Below are 20,773 nucleotides of genomic sequence, written 5' to 3' on the forward strand. Positions count from 1 at the left end.
TGAGGATTTCCCGACTGTTGTGGTGATGTGGTTATTGAAGGTGAGACCACTGTCTACCTGTGTCCCTAAGTCTCTTATCACATGTTCGATGTTTAGTGTACTTCCACCTATGTGGTAATTCATGGGTACATGTTTTTTCCCAAAGGGGATAACTATACATTTCTTGGCATTGAGCTTGAGCCCATGGCTCTAGCACCAAACATCTGTTTCTGTAAGGCCCGTTTTTAGAATATCCACATAATTTGGGGATTCAATAATTACTCCCAGTTTGCAGTAATCTGCGAACTTTGTTAGCCAGAGTCCCTTAGTGTTGGCCTGTACTTCAGAGAAGTAGATGTCAAACAAGAGCGGTCCCAGGACTGAAACTTGAGGTACTCCACTTGTCTGGAGCTGGATTTGGAGTCGGCTACTTTTACAGTATGGGTTCTGTCAGTAAGCTAGTTGGCAACCCATCGAGTGACGTCGGGATTAATGCCCAGCTTAGTAAGTTTATCTATGATTCCAGAGTAAGGGATGGTGTTGAAGGCCTTGGCAAGGTCCAGATAGGCTGTGTGGACTGCCTTACCCTTGTCCACAGCTCTGGAGACTGACTTGAAGAAGTCAATCAGGTTCAGGAGACAAGAACGACCCTTCATGAACCCAAATTAGGTGGAGTCCAGAAGGTTGCCAATGTCTTTGTTTATAAGTTCCATGATAATACGTTCCATGGCCTTGAAGATCAGGCTTGTCAGACAGATAGGGCGGTAGTTACCAGGATACATGGTGGATCCCCTCTTGTGGAGTTGGATAACTGTAGCTGTGCGCCACTCAGGCAAGAAGCCTGAGGTGAGGCTATAATTAAACATGACACTTAGGTGCCTGTTCATTTTGTAGTTCATGTAGTACACAGCCCGGGATGTCATCTGGTCCCATGGATGCTGTATTCTTAGCTTTGGAGAGTGAGTTTTTTACCTGTGTGGCCATTATTACCGGAATTTGGCAGTCTTTCGATATTGAGATGGGCCCTTTAGGGGGTGAGAGGAGGGTAAAGTGGGCACTGAATTGTTTTGCCAGGATATTGGCAATGTCCTTGGGATCAGTATATTTAATGCCATTCTGTTGTAGCTCAGAGCAGATCTGAGCATTGCCATTTAGATCCTTGACATAGCTGTAGAATGCCTTGTGGCTGTCTTTGGAATCTATGGCAATTTTATTTTCATAACTAGCTTTAGAGGATTTTATGAGGGATCTCAGCTTCTTGCTGAGGCTGGTATGGGAGTTTTTTGCATCCTGGGATTTTCCTCTTTTCTGCAACAGTTTCTTCCGTTTGTTGTAAAGTTTGTTTATGGCAGGGGATTGGCTTCCTTTTCTTGGAGGAGAGCATCTTGGTTCTATTTGGGATGGCATGATTCATGCATGAGTGGATGCGCTCGTAAAATGCCTTAGTGTAGGATTCAGCAGTTGAACTTTCAGTTCCCGTCTGCCTGGGTATCATGAAGTTTGTCACTTCTGACTTGAGTAGCATGAAGTTAGCTTTGGAGAAGTTTTTTACGGAGGTTTCCTTACTGGGGAGTGGGGAAGGGATGTGGATGTCAAGGGTGATTAGCTTATGGTCAGACCTGACCAACAAGGGGGTGACCATAGGTGTGGAGCATCGATTTCCCATGTTGGTAATGACCAGGTCTAGGATATTGGAGCCCCTGGTGGGACTATGGATAAGTTGATCAAGGGCATTGGAATTTATGAATTCCAAGAACCGTTGGGCAAAAGTGTTGGTACACGAGTAGTTTTCCCATTTAATGGCAGGGTAGTTAAAATCACCCAGTATTAGGGTGTTTGGTTGTATCTTAATATTTTCCAGTATGTTTAGAAAGGTGTAGTGAGAATCTTGGGGCATGGTGGGGGATCTGTAGCAAACTACAATTTGGATTGCAGTCTTGCCTAGTGTTAGTTGTACCTGGAGAATTTCAGACACATTGTGTTGGGCAACTAGTCTGGTGGTGTGAATATGGACACTACTCCACCTTTAGTGTTTCGGTCCTGGTTTGGTGGCCGAAAAGTGTGGTAAAAGTTGTAGCCTGGTATTGCAGGGGTGCTCTCTGGAGCCTTGAACCAGCTCTCAGTTACTGCACATATATCAATGTTCTCCATTTTTAGGAGTGCCTCGAGAGAGTGCATTTTGAGGTTTAGATTTCTAGCATTACCTTCAGATTTTGCATGCTTGTACCTGTTATGATGGTGGTTTTGTCCTTTGAACTTTGCCTAAAAAAGGAACTGTAGGGGTGGCAAGAACCTTAGCCAGTAACCTAAATCCCAGGGGCGACATGTGCAGACCATCTCTGGCAAAGCATCGTGGTCTGTCGATCATGTCGTCCCAGGCAGACAGATACTGGATCCCCTTTGAATGACACCAGAAGCTTAGCCAATTGTTGAAGTCAATCATTTTGTCCTTATACTGTGGTATCATTCTGGGCGAAGGCAGGATGCTACTCAGGGCTAGGGTCATACCTGCATGGGCCACATGATGCGAGAGCTCTTCCACGTTTCTTTTCATGTAGTCCAGGGAGGTACGTCTCAAGTCATTCACTCCAATATGGACAATGACAAAGTCATATTTGTACTTGTGGAGTGACTTGAGTGCATGTGTTATGTGGTGGATCCTGGCACCCTACAGGCAGCTGACTGTAATTTTCTCCTTGTTCAGCCTGGCGAGTGGGACATCAGTGTGCCTGACTGTAGAGTCACCTGTGACTAAAGTGTTGGGTACATTATCTTGCCTTAGGGGCTGTTGTTGTGTGGCACACTGGTGTTGTGAGCTGTGTGACACTTTGGCTGTGATTGGTGTTTGTTTGCATTTCAGCTTTGGAGGTCATTGTTGCTTGGGCAGGTTGCTGTTAAGGGCCTCCGCATATGTTGGTTTAGTGTTGCTATGTAGGGGTGCTGGTGGTGTGGGTTTAGAAGGGTTATGTGTTGCTTGAGGTGTAGTGTGGGTGTTAACCTTCTCCTCTTGACTGTCTAGCACAGTCTTGGGTGAAGAGAGCTTTGCTTCCAGTTTGGCTATATAAGTGCATCTCTCACAGGTTGTAGTGTTGGGTGGTAGGAGGAGAGGGTTGTCTGTGTACATGAGGCGATTGCTGCATTGCCCCAGTATGCCCAGATTCACCAGGTGGACAGGAGAAATCACCAGAAGCTGACCCTTGGACATGCCTGCTTTTGGTGCTTTTTTGTGCAAAGTACAAGAGCTGTTTTCCCTTACCTTAGCAAGGTACTTTGCAATTATAGGCTGATTAGTGCCTACAATTAATTTATCCTTATTAGCAAGGAGAGTTGAGTGCTTGTATCAATTTAAGGCTTCCTAATGCTTTCCAGCAGGTTTTAGAGCAAGTTCTAGTCACAGGGATGCTTAAAAGTAAGATGAAAAAAATTATTTATCCTAAACACTACAGTGTGCACTAGAGGAGTTAGATGTGAAAGTAGGTAACTTAAGATGTCCTTCAAGGATGCATCTGCAGTCCTTACAAATGGGTTGTCCTGTCGTCAGGCAGCCCTTCGGTCGGCCGGATTCCAGAGTCTGGGTCCGGCTTCGGCTGGTGTCGCACTTCACCTGAAGTCATTGCTGCAGTTACTTGGATATAAAGGCATCAGCCGACGCCATTTTCCTCAGTCTTTCTTGCTGCGTGGCGCCCGAAGCAGAAGCTGTTCGCAAGTGCCGGTCGGTCAGAACCAGAGATTACTACTACCGAATACTTCTACTACTACCGAAGACTTCTAAAAAAGCTAAGTACCCCGTTGGGGACTCTTTCTTGCCTCAGCCGATGTCAGAAAAAGTGAATAACTGTCTAACTTGTGGCAAACAAATACCTCATAAAGATTTCCACTCTTACTGCTTACCTTGTTTAGGCCCAGACCACGACGTAGCAGCTTGTCTAGCCTGTGCTTCTTTTAACCGACGGACACTTAGACGTCGGTCGGAATTTGCTGAGCAGTTTTTCGGCTCTGATTTTGCTTATATTATGCCGTCGGATCCTCCGACGTCACAAATATCCAAAAAACGCAAGGAAAAGGACCGACACTCGCGGTCCGCGGTTTCGGCCGAAACCGCAGTTAAGACAACCGCGAGTGTCTCGGTTTCGGAGCAAGCGGTTCTTCCTTCAGCCGAAAGCTTACCTTCTACCGAGGCCTCTTCCAACCTGGTGAAATCGGCTTCTGAAATCCAACCTGCAGTTGTGGTTTCTCAGGAATTATCTGACACTATTCCCTTGGATATTTCAACCCCTGCACGTGGAGCTGCTAGGCCTCCTGCAGCCATGTCCATTAAGGCCTTTGCCAGGGCTAAAGCAGCTAAAGCTACTAAATCTGTGCCTGTTAAGACCCCCTCTCACAGGCCTAGCTCCAGTTCCCAAATGCTTAGTTTAGCAGAGGATCTCATTTCTTTAATCCGGGGATCCCAACCTCTCCCAGACAGGGCCTCTCACCCACCTCCAGAGAAGAGGCCTAGAGCAGAGCCCCCTGAGCCAGTTTCCACAGATGATTCCTCTGATGATTCAGATAATACAGACCCTCCAGAGGCTCCTTTTTCCCCTTATGAAGACTCTGATGCTGAAGAGTCCATCCCTTCTGCCTCTCCACCTGAGGAATTTTCCTTTGGGGAAACCTTGCATGCTATGAGGGAACAATTTCACTGGCGGGGCCAAGATTTTTCAGACTCCAGAAAAAGGCTTAGAGCCTTTTTGCATTTACCACAACATAGGCCTTTAGCTATACCTCCAGTTCTGTCTGTTGTAGATGATGCATTTAATGATGCTTGTACTGCTCCTGATTCATTACCTCCGGCCCCTGCTAAGCCCGATAGGTTCTACAGGGTCCCGGACACACATCACCATTTATACAAGGCTCCTTTTGCAGATCCCGAGACTATCTCCCAGGGGCCTAAGGCTGTAGCATCTACCTCTGCCAAATATCCCTCCCTCTGAAAGGGAATCCAGGTCCTTAGAGAGATGGGGTAAAAAAGTTTACACTTCTGCTACTCTGTCAGCTAGGGCCTTGAACTGTCAATTTCATATGATCCAGTATCAAGAATTTATGCTAGACCAGTTAACCAAAAAAATGTCCTCTGATGAACCTTTAGACAAGAAATATGTTCAGGAAATGGTACATAACATTCAGCAAGTTAGTAACCATTCTATAAAATGCGGCTATGATGCACTGGAGGCTTCCTTTAGATCAGCCATGACTGGCACAGTTATCAGAAGGCATGCATGGTTAAAAGAGCAGGCCTTACCGGACCATGTCAAATCAAAACTATTAGATGCTCCCATGGACAAGGTCAATTTGTTTGGCTCTCCTGCACAGCAGGTGCTGAAGAAGATGGAAGAGAAGGCAAAATCTGTCCAAACAGTGAAAGATTTCTTACAGGTCCAACCTCCAAGGTTTAGCAGGAATTGGCCCTCCAAGAATTGGTCCTTTCCAGACTCCTCCAAAGCACAGAGAGGCAGGAATAGGCGTTCAAGAGGCAGAAACCAATCCAGAGGTGCCTACAGTGGACGCCAGTGGCAGGGTAACAACCAGCGAGGCACAGACACAGCCACCACCACTACTACAGGACAATCACAGTGACTTGGCTCTGGCACCGCCTACCAGGGAACAGCTAGAAGCACCCTTAGGCGGGAAGCTAGCTTTATTTACAAAGAACTGGCATTACATCACAAGAGACAAGTGGATTTTGCAGACAATAGACCAAGGTTACAGGTTTCATTTCCATACTCTACCAGGAAAGAGAGGAATGCCAAACCTACCTCCAAATCAAAAGGCAGAAGCTCTACAACAAGTAAATCAATTATTAAAGATGAGAGCTGTGGAAAAGGTACCACATATGGAACAAGGCAAGGGCTTTTACTCCAGACTCTTCCTAGTACCAAGGAAAGAAGGCAAATGGAGACCTATTCTCGATCTGTCCGCTTTAAACACATTCCTCATTGTTCCAAAATTCAAAATGCTGACCCTACAGCAGCTTCTTCCCATGCTGGACAAGGAGTCTTGGCTGGTAACTCTAGCTCTCAAGGAGGCATACCTGCACGTCCCCATACGACCAAATTGCAGAAGATACCTCAGATTTCTTGCAGGATCAGAGCATTATCAATTCTCACCATTGCCCTTTGGCTTATCTACTGCGCCCAGAGTGTTCACGAAATGCCTGGCATCAGTAATCGCTCATTGCAGGCTTCAGGGGATCCAAATCTACCCTTACCTGGACGACTGCCTAATACAAGCGGACAACAAAAACAAGCTAGCAGAAGACTTGAAAAGAGTCATTTACCTTCTACAAGCCCTGGGATACACAGTCAATATAAAAAAGTCAAGGCTGATACCTTCCCAAAAGATAACCTTTTTGGGTGCGGAGCTGGACACATCCAAACAAATGGCATTCCTAACAGTAGAAAAACAGGAGCAACTCCCTCTCTACTTCTTGGCATTAACAAAACAAAACCATCTAACAGCAAGAAAAGTCCTACAAGCATTGGGCTTCATGGCATCCTGCATAATATTGGTCCCACATGCCAGACTGCATATGAGAAAACTACAGTGGTACCTAAGGAATTTATGGTCTCAGCACAAGCACAGCCTAGAAACTCAAATTCCAATAATTCCATGCCTGAAGCAAGAATTCCAATGGTGGGCTCAGGCCTGTCAATCAAACGAAGGATTGCCCTTCCACAGCACTCAACCAAGCCAAACCATCACAACGGACGCCTCAGACCTTGGTTGGGGGGGCCCACATGATGAACAAATGCATACAGGGTTTATGGACTCAAGAGCAGCTGCACCTACACATAAACCTAAAGGAAATGCTGGCAGTAAAACTGGCAATTCAGGCTTTCAAACCATTTCTTCGACAAGGCCAATTGATGATAAGGACAGACAACACCACAGTTATGTGGTACATCAACAAGCAGGGAGGCACACATTCGTACCCTCTATGCCGGATGGCCCTGGACCTCTGGAATGTGGCCCTGAGTTACAACATTCAGTTACAAGCAATCTTTGTACCAGGAAAAGAAAACACTCTAGCAGACATATTAAGCAGGACTACCACGGATGCCCACGAATGGATGCTGCATCCGGACATCTTCAAAACCATTACAAGAAAATGGGGTCTCCCAGAAATAGACTTATTTGCATCCCCACTCAATCACCAATTAAAGAAATTCTGCACCAGGAAGTACCACCCACTGGCATGGAAGGTGGACTCCCTATCCTTCAGTTGGAAAAATCTGTCAGCATATGCATTCCCACCACTTCCTTTGATGCACAAGGTGCTATTGAAGATCAAAGAGGAACGTCCAAGGATCATTCTGATAGCTCCAGATTGGCCAAGGCAACATTGGTACCCATTACTGAGGAGCATGTCTCGGGAGCAGATATGGCCTTTACCCCTAGTTCCCTTGCTGTTAACTCAGAACAATTACAACACCCTGCATCCAAACCTGAAAACTCTGCAGCTGACTGCCTGGAACATTGCATAAGACAAATTAACCCAAATTTATCCCAAAGGGTTAAGGACATTATCTTAGAAGCTCGCAGACCTTCAACAAGGAAAACCTATTCAGCAAAATGGAAAAGATATCTCATTTGGAGTACTGCTAAAGGGGAAGATGTGTCACTGGTAAACATAGCCAACATCCTGGAATACTTGGCAGAGCTATTCCACAAAGGCCTGTCCTACTCTTCCATTAAGATTCATGCCTCAGCTATTTCAGCAGAATACGACTTGGATCCTCCAGTTTTCTCACATCCTCTGCTCAGGCAGTTTCTGAGAGGAATTAAAAATGTAAAACCTCCTAGGAAGCCACCATTACCTGCATGGGACTTGAACTTTGTGCTAGAAAAGTTGACACTACCTCCTTTCGAACCAGCAGCAACAGCAGAATTGCAATACTTATCATGGAAAACTGCTTTCCTGCTGGCAATCACTTCAGCAAGACGGGTTTCTGAGCTACAGGCATTAATGGCAGTACAACCCTTTCTGATCTTCCATCAAGACAGAGTGTCCATGAGAACAAATCCTACTTTTATGCCTAAGGTGGTCTCCAGAGTATCTTTAAATCAGGCTATCCACCTACCTACATTTTTCCCCAATCCACAGAACAGGGGAGAAAGACTGTTGCATACCTTGGATGTACACAGACAATTACGCTACTACCTGGACAGGACCCAGAGCAATAGAAAAACTGACCAGCTACTGGTAGCATATGCAGCAGGAATGGAAGGGAAAGCAATTACAAAACAGACAATATCTAAGTGGATAGGAAATTGCATTAGATTTTGTTACTCCTACCATGGAAAGAAAACTCCAGAGAACATCAGGCCTCACTCTACAAGAGCTACAGCCACTACCACAGCTTTTCTACGAGGAGTGGCTACCAAAGACATTTTAGAGGCTGCTACTTGGAGCTCCGTGCATACATTTGCCAAGCTTTATAATTTACCTTTATACTCTAGATCCCGATCAGGTTTTGCCACTGCTGTTTTGCAAGGGATCTTAACTACACCATAATTCTAACTTTCCTCCTCCCCCAGTTTGGCTATGGTATTCTACCCATTTGTAAGGACTGCAGATGCATCCTTGAAGGACATAGTACAGTTTTGTACCTACCATAAATGTAGATGTCCGATAAGAATGCATCTGCAGTCAGGATTACCCACCCTCCTTCCCCTCTGTGGTACTCCTAGGGTATTTGCCCTTCTTATAGCTAGCTGGGGGAATCTATTATGGTGTATTTGTTTGTATATATGTACATACATGCTTATTTGTTGTTTGCTCTCTAATATTTTGAACCATTGGCATTTATCAAAATTTAGCCTTCCTAGAGGGCACCTGGCATCTGGGGCAAGAAACACTGAGGAAAATGGCGTCGGCTGATGCCTTTATACCCGAGTAACTGCAGCAATGACGTCGGGTGAAGTGCGACACCAGCCGAAGCCGGACCCAGACTTTGGAATCCGGCCGACCGAAGGGCTGCCTGACGACAGGACAACCCATTTGTAAGGACTGCAGATGCATTCCTATCGGACATCTACATTTATGGTAGATACAAAACTGTACTTTTTACCTGTCCAAAAAGTTAAGTTTTAGTGGAGAGTCACTATTTTTAAAACAGCAAGATAAAGGGGGTGGTCACTTTTGTATTCTGGTACTATGGAATACAGTAGGATGGCAAATAAATTTAAATAGTTGAAGGGGAGTAATTTCACAAAATGATAATTTTGCGCTTACTCACACAAGCCAGTAAAAGCAGAGAGGAAATGAGATATATGGTCAAATTAACATAAGGGGCAGGCAACTAGAAAGACATTGGTGTTTAAGAACACAATAGTAACTGGGTGGGAGGGTGGAAATTTCTGCATGACTCACGAGAGATAGAGCTGTGGTCTCTTTTCAAGTTTTAATATGCAGTTAAAAGCAGAATACAAGCAAAACACAAGGTAAAGAAAACAAATCACGGTATTCAAAATAGAAAAAGGCACTAAAGTAATACAAAATACAACAAATAAAAAGCAAACTAACCTTTCCCTCACAGCAAAGTGTAGCAGAGTCTGGGTGAGTTTGCATATATCAGCTGTCTCTGCACATCATGACCTTTTGGGGGCTAGATTTGTGAGCCTAATACTACTAACAGTTAACTGGAAAAGACACGAGCAAACCAGGAACCAAAACATATAATGGAAAAAATGCAGCAAATTCCTCTTTCCATGACTCAAACTTGATTACATAAGGTAGTAGTGTTAAGCACTTTCATCCCTTGAGGGACTTCTTTAGAACTACCATTTGTTTAATCAGTAAACTTAAATACTGTTCTGATATCACATGACTTTACCAAAACCTAGTATAAAAACTTTTAAAAATCTTATAAAAAATCAATAAAAACTTGTTACTCACTAAAACAGTTCTGTGCGCACATATTAAACCAAGTATAACAATTTAATACAATAACAACAATCAAACACTTACACAAGGAAACTTTTAAGTTTAAGTAATGGGGCAATAGAACAAGCCTTATTCAAGTCTGGGGGCAATTTTAGCATTTAATCTTATTTGCCAAACCAGTTCTTTTAACATTGGATGTTCTTCTGTAATAAAGCCCCTCGGATCTTTCTTAATATGTTCAGTCACCATAAATTTAAATTTGTGATTCACGTGATCTGTTTCTTGCCTTTTTTATATCCAGTTCATGCTCATAAATTCTCTCCTTCATTTTCCTAATAGTTTTGCCTATGTAAAAGGCCAGGCAAGAATCACAATATGCTGCATAGTCCACCCAACTAGTATCACAGTTGAAATTTCCACGGACTTTATACATCTGCCCCATGATGTTATATACCTCATCAATCAAAATATAATTACACTGCTTACAATGACCACATTTAAATATACCTTTTTTAGTACACTTAGTGCAGTCATAATTCTTCTCAAGTATTTGTTTTTTCTATACACAGTTTCAGTCTTATCACCTAACAGTGTACTCAACTGGTCATCTGTAGGTAAAATAACCCAGTTGTCCAAAGTACATTTAACTGTACTATATGTATCCACAGAATAAGTCAAAATTAAGGGCTTATCACTCCACATTTACCATTCATTCATATCAGAGCGGCATATGCCTACCTCTCTGTTTCCCCCTGTATACAATGAATAAATTAGCAGTGGGTGATATTCTGCATTCTTTCTTTTGTTTACAACTTCATTTTTAATTTCAAGTAAAAATTCCAAAGGATAACCATGCTTTATAAGCATATCTAGCAGCTTATCACACTCGACAGTAAATATAACTTCATCCAAAACCATACGGGCCAACTTCACTAGTTGGCCTTTCTCCACAGATTTTTTCTGAAGTTTCGGATGACAACTCTGATAGTGGAAATAGCTGTTAGAAAAGGTGGGCTTCCTATGGACATTAGAAACAAAAAACTTTTTTTCATTATCTTTGTACAAAACTACATCTAAAAAGACTACAAAATCTGTGTTATAGTTATAAGAAAACTTTAAAAAAGATGTAGAAGCATTAATATATTGAAAAAACCCAACTAGTTTCTCTTCTATGTTAGTACACACAATAAAAACTTGCTTCCATTGCTACCCTGCTAATTTGCTTAAATAGTTGTCCTTCAAAAAACAAAAAGTTGTTTGAACCATATCCATAAGTTTAACAGCTGAGTTGATATGGTCTTGGTGTAGTATATTGATTTCAAATAAAGTTTCTTCTAACCAACTCAGCCCTTCAGAGTGTGGTATAACAGTATAAGTTACACACTTGTGTAGTAACCAACAAACACTGCTCACTGAACTCAATCTCAGAAACTGTGGTTAAAAAATCCCAGGAATCCCAACATATCTGTGGAGGTTTAGCAATGCACCATTTCAGTAAACCATCCAAAACCTTAGAAATGTAGTACATCTTACTTGTGTTTGCATTTATAGTAGGCCTGAGGGGTGGATCAGTCCAACAGTTATGTATTTTAGGTATTCCAACTATATTTGCCAGTACTGGCTATTGATTTTCCATAAAATTGAATTCATCTTTATTAATAAGAAGGGTCAAATTATAAGTTTTATTACATGGAGGTTTATTCAGTCACTTTCTTGTATCTCTTTCATATAGTTTTTCAAATAAATTAATAGTATGGTTTAATGGTGGATTAAAGGTACTAGTTTTTCTATAAATTATCTGTCCTGTCTTGGTGACAACCACCATTAAGATAAACTGAATTAAACCATAAGGATAAATTCAGTTTCCTAGTAAACATTTTCAAATCCACAATCGTCTCTGCTACATCCACCCTATTCTTACTTGACAAGCAGCTTCTTAAAGGCATGCTACATTTTCATCCTTCTGTGAGATTGAAGCAGTTGGTGCAGAGGATTAAGGCTGTTATTGTTCTACATCCTGTGGTGCATGATTTGATTCCTTTTAGCCTTCATTTGCCATATGTGTGACTTTGAAAAAGTTATTTAACCAGAGAGTGTTTGGAGCAATTAGGAATAGGCTCATTAATAGTCTTCTGGACTGCATGGCTATTAACCACCTGTAAACCTATGATTAACAGACATGTCCATCCATTTTTTGAGCTAGCTAGCTTGGCAGTATTGAAGTCCTTATCTTGAAAAATGCTGATGGCTATCACCTGTGCATGTAGATTATTAAAACTTTCAAGCCTCATATGTGTGTGTGTATATATACATATATATACATATATATATATATATATATATATATATATATATATATATATATATATATATGGAACCATCTGATATCTCATAAAGACAAGATGCCCCTGTTGATGAACTTAAATTTCTTTGTGGTAGTAGTTTTATAATTGTTCCTGAACCAGTCTAACCATCACTAGTTTTTGTTTGTGAGGCCAAAAAACAAGGAAAATGGGCTTTTCAAACCCTGGATGTCCAATGGCAGCTCATTTGTTACCAGAAATAGGTAATATGAATGTAGAAAAATGGACCAGTTTCTCATCTAGTTTGCATCAGTGAAGGAAGAACTTGTGGTTGCCGAGCACTTTTCAAGTGGATTTCCAAGTGCATTGTTTTTCCTCCCATCAGGCAGTTAAGTGCCTATTGGCATGTTGTGCTGCCAAAGCTCACTCCACTGGGGCTATCTGCTTTCAGTAAGAATTCAATTTTAGACACATCTGCCATGGGGCACTTGGTGCAGATGTTTGTCAGGTTTTATAATCTTGGAACATGACTCTGGTAGTTAGGCTATGTTTGAGAAGTCTGTACTCCAGATTTTTGTACCATCCTCTGTCTCCTTCCTGTGTGGTTACTGCTTGAGATTTAACCTAACCATGGACCTATCAAGATGGATCCTCATAGTTAGATGTAACTTATACTTTCTTACTGGATTAGTTCTGTCTTTGAGGATCCTCCTTGCTTGGACCTCTTGTTGGGTTTATCCTCTCCCCCAAACAGCAATCAGCACGTTTTTGCAGAAATTCCCACATGTGGAATTGGACATATGCCCATAATGACCCATGTTGTTACATTGCCCATTGAATGCATAAGTTTATTTTACGTGTTAATTCTTTTTTTTCCAGTATCATTTATATGATGCTGGGTGTTGCTGTCACTGGCAATAAAATTTCTTGAGTTTGCATGTAGTGTAATACTTTGTGTTTTCAGAAATATTTTCAAATTTGAAAGAAAACTAGAAGGTTGGCTCCTTTTGCCTCTGTTGGGAAGGTCTCCTGCAAAGTGTAATGGGTGGGCTACAGTTTTATTTTACTGAGGTTTGGCTTTGAGCTTTGTCCCCACGTAGGTTAGTCTGCCGTGAGTATCGTCTCTCAGGGATGTCTAATACTCCTGTTTAGTATGTTTCACTTTCATTCTTAGAAAGGGGTAGCCTTGCTAGCCATCCTGGGAGTGCATCCTGGTGTGTCACTTTTTCTCTTGTCTGACCAGTTTGGGGTCTTTTGAGGAGCAGCCCCTTTAGTTGCAGAAAAGGGATATTTGGGACTCCCCCTCCATCAGTCCCGTTAAAGCTTGTTAGCCATACTTCAGGAGGCACCACAGCTAGAACAGAAATAGAGAGATGTTTATATTTGGATATTAGGGGAAGATAGTCCAAGGTATTTCCTTGTAATTTTGTATGATTTTTTTGTTATGTAGCAATTGTTACTGAATTTGTTTTCCTTTCCTATTTGATTTTTGTGTGTGCTGTGAAGTGGGAAATGAGCTGAATTTTGAGTGTGATTATAAATTGTGATTAAATATTAATAAAGTCTACTGCTTTGTTAATGAAATGTATGCTTGTGTTATATAATGTGTTTGAGAAGGTGAAATATTTTGCAGTAATGTTATGCATTTTATTAAGCAAAATCTGGTAAGTTTTGTATTTTAAAACAGTGGACATTTTTGTTGTATGATCATTCATAATCGTTAATAAAGCATTTCCCTTCTCTTGGTGATACGTTGCATGGGCTGCCGTATTGCTACCTAAGCTATGCATAACTTGGCAGATTGAAACTCCATTTATCTTGTGATCCAAAGGATGGCACCTTAGGAGTGCGGCTGGCCCATTATGCTGCACTGCAATGTCAGTATTGGGACATGAATCCGGGCACCTGGTGTAATGATAGAACCCACAGCCTTCTTGGCTTTCCTGCATCAGAGAAGAGTATGCTTACCTGTTAAACCTCTGAACTTTTGGCGGCTTTGTAATGAACCCCATGAGTTATCTAGTTTAGCTGGACCCATTGATGGGTTGTGTTTTCGAATTCCCTCAGTTTTCAAACCCGTTACATCTGTTGGTTATTTCTGAGGCTCTTAAAACCATTCATAAAGTGCAGCTTAAACAATTCCAGATGCCTATGTTATCTACCTGCTGTGCACGTGTAGCAACTTACAGAGGAAGTTGGATACATTGCTATTTGCCTAGTTATGGCATAAAAAAATTTGTGTAAGCACTTTAAGTGAATATTCTAAAGCATCCACGTCTAGTGGAGTACCTCTGCACCAGCCAGATTTAAACCCAAGAGATCAGTCCAAGTGCTCTGATCTGCTTTTTTGAGTCCAGGTCTGGTTCCAACCCAGTTCTTTAGAGAGAACTTGTTAACCCCTTTCTCACCAGTTCTAATTTTTACAAGCTGTAGGCATGTACTTAAAACATAAAACATGAGGAAGCAGTGCAGGGAAGCCTGAGATCCTCTTGGTGTATAAAACTTTAAAGGTGATATACAAACAAATGTGATAAAAGGTGGCACTAAGTTCCATAAGCCTGTACCATCCAACAAAATACTTTCCCATCATTAACTAATTCCAGTAAAACATGTTTGGCATCCAATTCAATTAGTTCTACCACCACCCCGTGGTCAGTTTATAAACTGTCATAAACTGGAGCCAGTCTGTATGTCTCCTTCCAGTTAAGGAGCTTTTGCCTGGCCCATGCCATGGCTTTTTCCATTTCAACCAGTATATACAGCTTCTTTTCATTCACTAGCATCTACCTTCCAAGCTACACACGGTGTGGATTCCATTTTACTCAAACCAGTCTCTTACCATTGTCTTCTATACCATGCCATAATTAGGGTGGTAGAACTTATATACCAAAAATAGTTATGGCAGCCTCCAGTTTGTATAAAAAATCAGGCATTGCAAGACCCCCCTGTTGAATTGGCAGTATTAACATCTCAAAAGTCATTCTGGATTTGCCTCTCTGCCAAATAAACTGAGTTACCACATTTCTAAATGTACTCAGGAATCCTTTCAGCCTTCTCCAGGCAAAGTGTGAAAGCAGTATAAAACTAGGGGCAACACAAAAACTATTTACATCCTGTATTGTTTGATCTAAGCTTAGCAACAAATTCTTGCACCTCCAAACTAGCCATCTAATTCCCCCTCCATCCTGCTTTATTTTATCTGGCCTTCCCAGTGCCCCCCCCCCCTTAATCACTGGGTATACCTGCTCTTCCTTCTCCCCCGGACTTCTTTGAGTAAGTTGTGACTGGATTGGATCCTAAGGATGTTCTTGGGGGTAGTACTGGCAACTGCTTGCTTGCTGATGAGTATTATGACCTACCCTTGTTCCCCCCACCTCTTCATTTGTTTGCAGCACTGGAGGGCTACTTCTCCTCTGTGGATCATGCCTCCCCCTCAGGGAGTGTCTCCAATGAATGCCCAACTTGCTAATCATAAGCCATTGTTAGGGCTTTATCCCATCCTCTTAGTAAGTTTATCTTGTGTTGTAAACGCTGCTTGACTCTGTGAGGGGGCTATATTGACTTGTAAATATTTAATTATGTGGGCAAATAAAACACCAAACATCACCCAAGAGGATGTTATAAACCACTGACACCACTGGAACCAAACAGCAGTGCTGCTAACAGTCAGAAATGAAGTGAGCCACAACAAGTAAATGTAGCTGAAAACTTTAATAACAAATATCCACAGGTATTAAGCTCTTTCTTCCCATTAAGGGACTTCATCAGAACTGTTGGATGTCATAAAATGACCAGTATAAATGCAATCATTTCATGTCAAGTGATACAAAAAATAATTTTGGGAGAGCTCTAGCTGGATTCACTAGGTAAATCTGCAAAGCATCTGCTTAAAATGACAGGTTAATGTCCTTAAAACACCAATCATAGCTTAGTATCAGATTCAAATATAAGCTGAGCTTAATGGTTCTACATGGTTGCCAAAAAGGAAGGGAGAAACTGGGTGACTTTGACTGTTACTCCTAAACAATGCAAATGGTTCTGAAAAAAATATTTTTCAGAATACTTACATGGAGCTCAACTTAGGAATCCATAAAACCCATCTCCCTCATCAGTCAAAACAGAAAAGACCAGCTGGGTTTACTGAATACCATTCCAGCATCCAGTGAGACAACTGCAAGCGTTAGCCGGAGCATTCTGAATCAACAGCAATATCTTATACATGTTGCCTTTAGGCCCCCCCCCCCCCCCAAACAAGCCATCTCCTGTAACTTTTTTTGATTGCTTTACAGTATGCCCCAAAAGTTCTAGTGGGCAAAAGATATTAATGAATCTAAAAGTGCCCTAACCCGTCTAGCTTCAAACGTGGAAGAATGCAATACAGATTAAATGTATATCTGCATTCAGAAACACTGAAATGGATTCATGAAAGCTCTCAGAATAGGAACATTTTATTATAGTGTGTGATGTTCATTGCTTCAGTTTAAAGCATTACTTAAGTGTACATAAAGCTACATATTGAAATGAATTCAAGGAAACAGCCATTTGAAACATACCTCCACAGATATCGATAGAAATTCTTGTCGTTCAGAGTATAGTATCAAAGGTAACTTTTGTAAAAACTACCTCAAACCATGCTTTTTTTTCAGTTAAAATTAATTATTGTTATTACTATTATATATATATATTTTTTTGCAGTAAGAGGCTCTTCATGCTGCGGTTTGATTGGGAATATGGGAGTCTTTAGGAGTACAGCAAACTAATGATTTTAAGTGCATCTGTGTACCTTTTTTGTTACAACTCTCATTTTGTAATTACAAATTAAATTAAATTAAATTAAATTTAATTGACATTAAACTTGTAGTGGCAGCTCTTGCCTCCATAATGATTGTTCTATTTTTCAGCTTTTTTTTTTTTTTTTTTTTTTTTATCAACATTTGTGTCAGTCATCAATTTTCAAATGCCAGTCATTGAAAAATACATACAAATCTGTGTGAAGTTTTCTGGGATTTCCTGCCATGACTGAGTGCCATTGTGTAGAGGTGTTGCAGTTAGACTGTGTGTGCATTGTGGTTTTGCTACTGTAGATTTCATGTTAATGTATCTTGCTTGAATAACTGAAAATTAACCTGTCAGCTTTAATAATGAGCATATATTTTTAGCATTACTTTTGGGTTGTAGTTTTGGTTCTTTGAATTACATTTTCATTGCAATATGTTTGTGTTCATCAATTTGTAATGTGCTTTGATAAAAAAAAGAACAGTACAATAAAAAGATGAGTTGATTTTTTTGCATTTATATAGAACTCATACTTGACTGATGTTGATGAGACTTAAAGCTGAGTCAGGTGTTTTTATGAAAAAAATCTGCAGAAGGAAATCTGTCCAATAACAGCACTTGTGGTGAGTTGACGTTAGCATTCCACAGCCAAACCAAACAGTCAAAAAAAGGAAGTTTTCATGTGGTTAAAACAGAAAATAACTGGATATGCATGTGTAAGCTTGCTGTGTGTCTGTTAGCTTACTGCAGAAATGAAGATCATATCTGCAAATAAGCATGGTTTAGTCTCTGTTTACTTAGGTAGCTGTTTATCCTGGATAGAAGTCTAAAGGTAGTCTTGAGAAGTTTGTATTATTTTGCATGTTTAACATGTCGTGTGACCTTATGTAGCTGTGTTAATATGCAGCCATGTTAATATGTCAGAAACAAAATGTTCATTTTATTTTGTTTTGCAGAAACCCCAAAATCATTTTTGATCACTTTCACTTCCTCCTTGAATGCCCAGAACTGATGTCTAGATTTATGCACATAATAAAAGCCCAGGTACAGTAAAAATACATTGAAATTTTCATTCCTAGTGTGCTAGTTTTCTTTATGGTCCTTTGGGAAGTTTTAGGCAGTTCAGGAACTGCAGGATCACGGGTGTTTAATTGTTGGTGGTAATGTTTGTAAAATGTTTCCATATGCTATAAAAGCAGTCTTATTTTTATCTTACAAACATCTTGGAGCACTTCAACTGTTAGTACTTTGTAGTGTACCTTTTTATCCGTTTTTCAGCTATTGATTTTGGTCAAATTTTGACAAAGTAAATTCATCACCAGAAAGTATAGTTTGTTCCTTGACATTCATTGCTTCCGGATTTGTCAAAGTGTTGTTTTTTCCTGGATAAATGAGAAAATGTTTTGTTGGAGAGATTAGCATGAAACCACTGTTAGTGAGTGTTACTAGTCACACTTAATATCCATCAATTTTCCTGTGTATTTGTAGCCTCTTTTTTTTTTTTTTTTTTTTGTTAAGAATAGTTTCCTTTGTTTGTAGTGTATGTAGTGCAAATAAAGGGCTCTGTGTTACAAACTTACTTCAGAGCCATTTATGTTTAATGATGATTTTTTTCTGTTAGGAAGGCTGATGAAAGTTGAGCTAAAACACACTGGCATCAATGTTTGCAGTTTGGTACCATAGTGCATCTGCTGCTGAATATGTACTCATGTTGCTAAGGATGATATGTAAAAGTAAATCATGTTGCAAAGGATGATATGTAAAAGTAAATGACGTGAAGGAGACAAAAATCAGGTTTTCATGCAGTTTGTTGCCCTGCACTTGCATAAATTTGTCTGTACCATAAAATCATTACATTTCCAGGTCCACAAATTTACATTCTCCGTCGAAGCTTTTGCTAGGGTAGAGCAGAGGGGATTACTGCCCAGGGTACTAACTGGTAGGTGTTATGATTGGGCACTGTTGAAGAGGTACTTGATTGTTCCCTGCAATTCAGAAGTGGGATTACTGGTTGCAGTTATTGAGTTTATGTGGTGATAAATCATTTGAGCAGCCTCACTGTAATACTGCAGCTGTTTAAATTATTTCAAAGACTGAAGTAAGTGTGTGTGTGTGTGTGTGGGGGGGGGGGGGGGTGCAGCTCTTGTATTGTCAACTCATCATCTTTTTTTGTCCTCAGCCTTGGAACATTTTTTTTTTTTTTTCTCATTAGCTTGGGCTGGGGAGGGGGGACTTTGGTATTATCCTGGACCCCCAATTGCCCCACATGCAGCACTGTTGCCTGCAGCAAAAATAAGACTGAGACACAAATAAGGAAAGAAACTATGAGGCACTTAACGCTATAGAATAATGAACACTCAAGGAATGAGTAGCATGCATATTGTAAAATACTGCAAGTTCCTGCATGTTGTTAAGTGGAAGAGACACTAATTCAATTGTGAGTCAAGTAAAATGAGGTTACTGTAGCAGAGGAGTTTGAAATTTACTGAAGTTCCAGCGTTACTAGTCAAGTAGTATACAACCAGCCAAAGTCAAAACAGACACACACATTTCATTTAAATAAGTCATACAAAAAAAATTATTTTCTACACTTGGGACAGAGCAGTACTGATGCAGGTGATGTGAGCTGTGCAAAACTGCTAAGCTCTCTGCTGTGTTTTCACCCAGTGGTATCCCATTTACAATACTTTAATCAATGCAGCGATGGAGAACTTTTTTACATTCATTCATGTTTTATTATAGTTTAAAAATATATGCATTGATACCTCTTTTAATCCGACAGTACAGTATGAAGTGCAGTTTAAAACAATAGTAGAAAAAAAATTGCTGAACAAAATGTTAAAAAAAAAAAATGAGATGTTTTCATTGCATAGTTGTCCTAGGACTTGATGGCTGCTGACAGTTGTGAATTATTTTTCTAGTAGTAGGTCATCTGCTTTGTCTGCTCTTATAATCAGGCTTTGAGCTGTATTGTCAGGTTGATACATTTTTGTTTTAACCAGTCATATTTCAGGATTTACAGAGACCATATTCTAAAGCAATTTATTTTCCCATTGTGTCATGCTACCCAGCTTGAACTAATGTTTGCTTTTCTTCTGTCCTAAATTAATGCTGGTATACTGCTGTAATTTATCATATGGGAAGAGCCTTCTCATTTATGGTAAGCCATTAACCGTGCTATCTTTGTGTCATAGTTTCTTAGGTGGTTACTAGGCTAATGACCCAAGAACCTTTACAAGCATAGGCATGTTTATCCCAAGTTAACCCAATTAGCAATACATAGGTGAGTGAAGTTCATGGAGGTATGAGCCTAATGCCTGCCTATGTCCATGAGAAAATGGACACAACCCCAGGAGTGAACTTGCAATTACCCATCCATTGATTTAAGTTATGCTTGAAGAGGGTTAGAGAGGGGCTTTGTTTCAGATGAATGGGAAGCTTGTTCCAGAGAATGGGTAGTTTCTGGGGGAGGTATCTTTCTCTCCAGCATGATTTGTTCATATCCGTGGCTAGGTTAAGATCCCCGGAACAAGTGACCCTCATGCGGCTTGATTTGTGAATGTGTAACATTTCCATCAGGGTCGGGTCAGAGACTACCCTGTAAGCAGGACACAGATCACCCTTTAGTAACCTGTAGGAGACAAAATCCAGTGATAGGGCTTTCAGTCTTTCCACTTACGATGTGGTTTTGCAGGTGTCTGGTGAGGTACATGCAAAAGGCTGCATTGTACTGAAATGGTCTGATGAGGGATGAGTATAATGGAATTATAATGTCCTTGCATCTAGATCT

The 20,773-nt window shown here is 40.7% G+C and overlaps 1 protein-coding gene across 1 annotated transcript in view; it reads left to right on the forward strand.

Annotated features, from left to right (window-relative positions):
* Positions 1-20,773, forward strand: part of HACE1 (HECT domain and ankyrin repeat containing E3 ubiquitin protein ligase 1) — a gene marked incomplete in the record, with an annotated part of 1,502,717 nt that overhangs the window by 982,312 nt on the left and 499,632 nt on the right. The window contains 1 exon segment of the mRNA XM_044065909.1: positions 17,940-18,027. Within this exon segment, the coding sequence (XP_043921844.1) occupies positions 17,940-18,027 (88 nt within the window).

Source organism: Protopterus annectens, chromosome 1.part0 (genome assembly GCF_019279795.1).
Source record: "Protopterus annectens isolate FY-2018-M chromosome 1.part0, PAN1.0, whole genome shotgun sequence".
In the NCBI taxonomy this organism is placed as follows: domain Eukaryota; kingdom Metazoa; phylum Chordata; order Ceratodontiformes; family Protopteridae; genus Protopterus; species Protopterus annectens.